General features: G+C 38.9%; 1 protein-coding gene across 1 annotated transcript; it reads right to left on the bottom strand.

The window, feature by feature from the left end:
- Nucleotides 1-354: 354 nt before the first annotated feature.
- Nucleotides 355-2,979, bottom strand: ccdc28a (coiled-coil domain containing 28A). The gene is made up of 6 exons (XM_069675342.1): nucleotides 2,851-2,979; nucleotides 2,438-2,630; nucleotides 2,144-2,325; nucleotides 1,893-2,047; nucleotides 1,571-1,593; nucleotides 355-1,461 (listed from the first exon to the last, which is right to left on the bottom strand). Exons 2-6 carry the CDS (start codon nucleotides 2,599-2,601, stop codon nucleotides 1,407-1,409), a joined length of 579 nt encoding a protein of 192 aa, XP_069531443.1. The 5' UTR covers nucleotides 2,602-2,630; nucleotides 2,851-2,979; the 3' UTR covers nucleotides 355-1,406.
- Nucleotides 2,980-7,876: the final 4,897 nt, after the last annotated feature.

The raw sequence follows: 7,876 nt of genomic DNA, 5'->3' as shown, positions 1-7,876 counted from the left end.
TGGCGTAATGAGATCCAAAGCACCAATTTCTACTGATTTTGCCACTTTATAAGACTCCTGTCCTGCACGTTTTCTCTCCATTAATTAGCACAAATTCTTCAAGTGATAATTTGCATAATAAATCAATTTTGCTTAAAATTAATGCACAAAAATGCTCCAACAATGGGTTGACTTGTAATGCAAGGACAAAGTTATTGCGTCACAAATGGAGGACATGAGGGGGATTAGTGAGTCCATTTTGGCTTAAGTTTCCGCCATTATTCCCTCACTCTCTCCCTTTTAATTTAGGCCTCTTTTCTCAGAATCATTCCCCACTTTCTACAGGAAAAAAGCATTGTTAAATAAAGCCACAAATTCCATACAACACATTTATTTAGTCAAAAAATAAAATCACCAAACAGTTAAAACACGTTAAAACACTTCCCCAAACACTGGTTAAAATAAGAGGTGACAAAATAAAACAGGATTTACAATCAAAGCAGCAGCATCAAATATGATTATATATTATCTTAAAACACACGATCCAAACCCTTAAAATCATCATGTTCTATGTAAGTCGATTAAAATGATTAAGAAGGCAAAAACGATTAAATTAAAAAAAAAATTAAGGCATGGTTGTGATGTCAACATTTGGATTCTTCTCTCCCGAGCGTCAAACCGACACACAGCTGATAATGTGCAGTGCATGTTGCGTGTGGAAATGTGCAAATACGTTCAACACTGAGCGGAGGCGACATCGGGCCGCTCGCACGTCGCAGGAAAACATTCGCAGACATCACATACGAGGGCCGTGAACGGCGCGGATTCTCCCCACGTTATTTTTGGCTGATTTCACCAAACTATGAGATATATATATTTTAGGTTTTTAGTGCCTCACAGATACAATTATATTTTGATACGTCTAGCTCTGGGTCTTTAGTTTGTGACGTTACAGACGCTGATTGACCTGTCACAGTAGATAAGACAAAGTGCAACAGAATGAGTTTATATATCACTTTGGTTAGCGATGTACTGCAAATCTAAGCTGTTTGGAAATTAGTGAACTGACTACAGCTTGACCTTAAACAGCCAATGAAAGCTATCCACCAATGCCCAATATATATATAACTCTGACTCTACTATAAAGGAGAATAACTACACATGATTAAAGCTATTTTCTACTCATTATTATTGACTGCACAAAATAACGCTGTCAGTGCATACCTGTTGGGGCATCGTACAGTACATCCATCCCCCTGTACAGACAGGGAACGCTGGTGAACACCTTTGCAGCCTTTTCCGCCACAATACTAAAGAGATACAGTGCCTCAAGCTCGCTTTAACCCCACCGTATTTGTCGCAGCGCCTCTAGGTGGAATGAAAAAACAATCTGATGGGTGAGATGGGGTGGAGAAGAGATGAGAAAATCACATGCTGGCAGTCCGCGGGATTTCCTGGGAGTCGGCGAGATTCAGCTTCTGGCTGGAGAGGGAGTGGAGTCAAGGAAAGATGCCGAACGGCCAGAAACGGTGCTTTCACTTTTAAGCCTTCAAAATAAAAGCTGAGGACTTAATTGCTCTTGAAAGGATACATAGAAGAACTGAGCTCCTCAAGCTGTGGAGAAAATGCACATTTTGATCTCATTATGCATCTTTGATCACTGTAAAGCACCTTTATCCTGTTACACATGTAGCAAGTAGTTAAGTCTTTAAGGGTTCAGGAGGAGAATAAGCAGCTTAATCCTTGCAGGGGGTTTGAGTAGTTACACCACATCAATTAACAGCTTTATCCAGGAGGTCATAGCAGAGGAGCACCGTTAAACATCTTGAGGACTATTCCGAAAAGATTCATAAGGTTGCTTACACACAACATAGAAGTACAGCAAGGATGTAGTTATGTTATTACGGTCTTACATTAAGTAGTAATTTGTCCATGTTGGTGTCACAGGCCGTTTTCCTCTGGTCCTCCGGCATTTCATCCACCTCCCCGTAGAGGTCAAAGTGCAAACGGGCCAGCTTCTCCTGCATTTCTCTCACGTGCTCCATCTGGCCAATGGAGCACTCGTTACCTGACAGAAACGAGAACGTGAACCCGTTATTTCCCATAATATCTCTAAATAATCTGCTCATTTGTACAGGTTTTCTGGTTATTAGTCCCAAATTACCAAATGCTTGTAGTTTCCCTGAGTGGAAGTCGTTGAGGAGACTGAGCAGGCCATTCTCCATCTCCTGTACATCCGAGACATCAGTCAGAAAGGAGTGTTGGATGGTGGGAGCTGCTTGACCCTGGCTCTGAGTAGCTTTAGCGCTTGAGCCCTGATGACTCCTGGTTTTATCCCTCGCCGCTCTGGAAAAGGGCAAAACACACAGAAATTACAGCTAATGGCAATCAAACATGTCATTAGCTGAAAGGTATAACGATGATTTTTGGATTATTATTAGTGAAGTGATAGTTCTACCTCCTACTCTTGCTCTTTTGGCTGGAGTGAGTCCCCATGTTGTGGCTGTAGCCGACGTGCCGTCCCCCGGAGGAAGTGCTTGTCTTCCGGCCAGAGCCTCCGGTCGGAGCCGCGGTGTTCGTGGAGGTCCTGGGACTCTTTCTTTTTAGCTTTCGCTCCTCCATAACTTCATGTTACGGTGTTTTCTGGTTAGCTGAAAGGATGGTGTAACACAACACGCTTGAATGTGAGGCTGTACTATAACATAATGGCGAACGCTGTAGCTGTGATGCAGAAAAAACATGAGTATATGTGGTTCGTGACCGAGCTAACGTTAGCTTTCCAGCTAGCTAGTCTGCTAATCCTCAGACTGACAAGGGTTACAGTTCGAGTTAAAGCACCACAAATACAAGCCGATGAACACGTTCACTCACAATTGTTGTTGGGCTGACAGCGTGTCCCCTGTGGCACTGACAGATAGTCCACACGACTCAAACACTTGTTGAAACATTAAAAACTGCGTATGTAACTCGCAGGCTAGTAAGCTAGCCCTGCAAACTCTAAAAACTTCCTGTTTTGGTGGGACGCAACCGACTGAGTCAAGGCCACATTCCAAATCTCTTCGGTTTCACTGCTTATTGTGAACTGAAATACATTATTTTATCTTATTTAACAGGTAGATGACATAACAATATTTTTTAACTTTTAAAACAGCACAAGAGTACTAATTTTCTACTAAAGGTCCGCGTAACTTGGCGACAGTCTCTCACCTGCTCTGTGTAGAGTCCTACCGAGGGCTCCTAACAACGAATTAGAACTGGGCCAAACATCTCTACTTTCCAAATACCGTCAAATGTTTGACGGTTGACTATCTGTTAAACAACACGCGTTTTCTGGAAAAATATTAACATATTATAGTATTATTTTATCTTATAAGTCTTCTCCTGTATTTGAAGAATTTACATTAGCAAACTTACCGTAGTATCACTGTTAAAATCTGTGCTTTCTAATTTAATTTGATTATAATTTCATCAATTGAGTCTCTGTATTTCTGGTGGTCCTGTTCTCAATTATATTCTGCCATGAACTAAGGTGAAATGTTTTTATTTTTATGTATACATTTTGGATAAAGTTAATAAAGTATCTTACTTTCCTTTAAAGGGCAATTCTTTTATTTAATTTATTTGTTCAAATCTTTGCAATGGCTTATTTTTTAATAAGATTTTCCCCTTTAAACCGACTGAACTTTGACTAAGATGCAGTTACAGATAGTGACCACAAGGGGGAGATAAGTGAACACCAAATACTAATCCCTCTCTCCTTCCTCTTCATAAATTAAGCATTAATACCTCATAAACACCCTGAAAAGATGCACTTTGTTCACTTTAATTAACAGCACATGCTTTCATAAACACAAGCTATATTCAAAATGCTGATTAAATTAAATTCCACAACACATTTTGAGCCTTGTACACACATTATTTTGCACTGAAAGAGCATTACAGTCTGTGTGTTTTGGGGTCTGTAGGTTATGCTTCTTTAGTCGCAATCTTGAATAGCTGCAAAATTTTGCAGTGTTTTTGTACGTGAGTGCGGACAACCCATTAGGGTGCCGGTCAGGTGACCTTGTGTGTTCCTGTATCAACCCACAATACATGCTTAGATAAGAGTTTAAAGAACATAAAAGAGCCAAATTAATAATTCCTCAACTTTTTTTTTGGTTCAGTATTTCTGTACTTTTTGTGCTTTAGGATTTGATTCAACATTTGTACTAAAATCGGATGTCAGTTGTTGCTGTGTGCTCATCCCACGACACCCACACATTTCCGATGAAGTTCTGTTTAACTACTAAAAAATCATACTTTAAAATGTTGTTTAAACTGTTATTTTGAAAGTTGATTATTGGTGTTTCAAACTCTTATTTGAGGGGTGATTACTGGTGTTTCAAAATCTTATTTGAGGGGTGATTATTGGTGTTTCAAACTCTTATTTTGACGGTTGATTATAGTTGTTTCAAACTCTTATTTTGAAGGTTGATTATTGGTGTTTCAAACTCTTATTTTGACAGTGATTATTGTTGTTTCAAACTCTTACTTTGAAGGTTGATTATTGTTGTTTCAAGCTCTTATTTTGACGGTCATTATTGTTGTTTCTAACTCTTATTTTGACGGTCATTATTGTTGTTTCAAACTCTTATTTTGACGGTGATTATTGATGTTTCAAACTCTTATTTTGACGGTGATTATTGTTGTTTCAAACTCTTATTTTGACGGTTGATCATTGGTGTTTCATGCTCTTATTTTGACGGTGATTATTGATGTTTCAAACTCTTATTTTGATGGTTGATTATTGTTGTTTCAAACTCTTATTTTGCTGGTTGATTATTGGTGTTTCAAACTCTTATTTTGACGGTGATTATTGATGTTTCATGCTCTTATTTTGACGGTCATTATTGTTGTTTCAAACTCTTATTTTGACGGTCATTATTGGTGTTTCAAACTCTTATTTTGACGATGATTATTGATGTTTCATGCTCTTATTTTGACGGTCATTATTGTTGTTTCAAACTCTTATTTTGACGGTCATTATTGATGTTTCAAACTCTTATTTTGACAGTGATAATTGGTGTTTCAAACTCTTATTTTGACAGTGATTATTGGTGTTTCAAACTCTTATTTTGTCAATTGATTATTGTTGTTTCAAACTCTTATTTTGAAGGTTGATTATTGTTGTTTCAAACTCTTATTTTGACGGTGATTATTGGTGTTTCAAACTCTTATTTTGATGGAGATTATTGATGTTTCATGCTCTTATATTGACGGTCATTATTGGTGTTTCAAACTCTTATTTTGACGGTGATTATTGATGTTTCATGCTCTTATTTTGACGGTTGATTATTGGTGTTTCAAACTCTTATTTTGACGGTTGATTTTTGTTGTTTCAAACTCTTATTTTGACGGTTGATTTTTGGTGTTTCAAACTCTTATTTTGATGGTGATAATTGGTGTTTCAAACTCTTATTTTGACGGTTGATTTTTGTTGTTTCAAACTCTTATTTTGACGGTTGATTATTGGTGTTTCAAACTCTTATTTTGACGGTGATTATTGGTGTTTCAAACTCTTATTTTGACGGTGATTATTGGTGTTTCAAACTCTTATTTTGACGGTGATTATTGGTGTTTCATGCTCTTATTTTGACGGTTGATTTTTGTTGTTTCAAACTCTTATTTTGACGGTTGATTATTGGTGTTTCACGCTCTTATTTTGACGGTTGATTATTGGTGTTTCATGCTCTTATTTTGACGGTTGATTATTGGTGTTTCATGCTCTTATTTTGACGGTTGATTATTGGTGTTTCATGCTCTTATTTTGACGGTTGATTATTGGTGTTTCACGCTCTTATTTTGACGGTTGATTATTGGTGTTTCATGCTCTTATTTTGACGGTTGATTATTGGTGTTTCATGCTCTTATTTTGAAGGTTCATTATTAACTCATATTACTATTTTATTGTAGAGAATTTAGACACAGAGAACTTCTAAAGTTTTTCTAACACATGCACCTCTAAAACAATGATATGTAAATGGTATATAGAGCATAATTATTGCTTTTATTGAGTTGTCTTTTTTTATATCTCTCTGAACATTATAGTTAGGCCCGGGAAACCTTTTTCTTTCTGGATTGCTGTATCAGAGATCAGTCTATGGGTGTTTCCTTACACTAACTTGCACATCCTCGTGTCCTCTCTCCTCACCTTTCCCCTCCACGATGATGGAGGACCTTCCAGTTTCTGAGGCTGCATTCATACTGCAGCTACAAGTGTCCCAATTCAGATTTGTACCCCCCATGTGACAGATCTGATTCTTTTAATCCCTCGATGGGAGGAGCTAAGAAGCGGCACGTGTGAGGGACGCGGGGAGACACATTAGTGGACTGGAAAGACCCCAATAACTTTAATTCACTGCTTTCTTATTCCTAAAAATAAAGTGCTAAGATCAAATATTCACAGGCTGTTACCTTTAAGACAGAACCGAGACGATCAAAACAAAAAGGAAGTCCTAGATGTCTTGAAAAAGCTCCAAACTTTTCAGAAAACTACCCGCTGTGGAAACGTTCCTATAATCTCCTCTCTCTCCCGCCTCCCTCGCCCGTGAGCTCATGTGTGCGTGTGTATGTGTGTGTGTGTGCTGCGTGACAGTGGCTGAGTGAGGTGAACCAGGATAAAATGTTACAGATGAACACATTTAGACTGTCGCGTCCACACAGCCATTAACTTACACACACGTACACCGAAACACACACACACACACACATGCAGCTATCTCTCATCTGTAATTGCTGTGTAGGTGCTGTTTGGAGAGCTAGCCGCTGGTTACAGCCAGTTCACTCTCTCCTCGTGTGTTTGAATTATGCATTGGATTGTAACTGAATGACAACTTGTTTAATTACACACTCTGTCTTGCTGCTAATTCTAAGTTACCTGCATGTTTAATGCGGCTTTATTCCAGCGTTTTTAACCGTTTTGCTTTCGCCGCTAAAATCCAGATACCTCAAATAAATTTCAAAATAAAAGCTTCTTTGTGCTGGTATAAAAAGTCGAATTACCTCACTAAAATTGAGTCTTATTTTGTCATTGTTCAGGCGTCCTCTCTGCAGACCCATAATCAGAGCGGTGTATGATTTTCAGAATAAAAGCATGAAGGCCGCTCTTTTGTTTCTATTCAAGCGTGTGTGTTCGATACTGCACAGGACACTCAGGGGAGTATAGTAAACACTGCGTGTGTGTGTGTGTGTGTGTGTGTGGGCAGGTCTATTGGGAATTAGGGTTAAGCAGAGAGATATACAAGTGTGTGTCTATTTCAGCAGCTGTGACCCTGAAAGAGACGTGTTTTTATTGCTTAATGTACGAGTGTTCCCTGATTAATATCTGCCACAGTGTGCTGTATGAATAACATGTGGTGCACGTCTTATATTTGTCCTCCAGGTGAGGACAACAAGCGAGGACGCAAGGTATTATGTTATATTCCCTGCAAGATGTTCCCTCGTCACTCCTCGCTAAATTTATTCGACATGCAGAAATTTGAGCAGTGATGACATAATATCTTAAGTCGGAGCGTGCAGGCGGATGCTGGGGTGGTGGTGGGGCTGAAAGTATGAAAGCAGTGCTGGCACAAGGCAGCGGGAGAGGTCCGAAATGTGGCAGCTTAAATAGACCGCCAAAAGTGTTTGTCATGTGATTGGAGAGGCCTCCTTTATGCGTTTATTTTTCGGCCTTTATTGATTGGACAGTGAAGATAAGTGGGGCAGAGAGAGAGAGAGAGAGAGGGTCACGGTATCCAAGGGTGCCATTTTTAAAGGGCCAGTTCGCCAATTTTAAACCTCAGTCATTCGCCATCTGCAAATTTAATACTTACAGCAAATGTACGTTAAATTTAAGACTTTTTAAGGAGCAGCGGGAACC

Source organism: Semicossyphus pulcher, unplaced genomic scaffold (genome assembly GCF_022749685.1).
Source record: "Semicossyphus pulcher isolate SPU_LCO1_2020_fin unplaced genomic scaffold, fSemPul1.0.p SCAF_24, whole genome shotgun sequence".
In the NCBI taxonomy this organism is placed as follows: Eukaryota; Metazoa; Chordata; class Actinopteri; order Labriformes; family Labridae; genus Semicossyphus; species Semicossyphus pulcher.
Note: the sequence above shows the minus strand (reverse complement) of the source record. Positions and strands in the feature narration are given on the sequence as shown.

Bases quoted from the DNA above. Each gene is read 5' to 3' on its own strand.
- ccdc28a (XM_069675342.1), bottom strand. From the start codon at position 2,601: ATGGAGGAGCGAAAGCTAAAAAGAAAGAGTCCCAGGACCTCCACGAAC. The intron at 1,594-1,892 runs GTAAGACCGTAA...TTTTCTCCACAG, and splicing joins TGGACAAATTACTACTTAAT to CTTGAGGAGCTCAGTTCTTC. The intron at 1,462-1,570 runs GTATCCTTTCAA...CTCCCTCTCCAG, and splicing joins GAGGAGCTCAGTTCTTCTAT to CCAGAAGCTGAATCTCGCCG.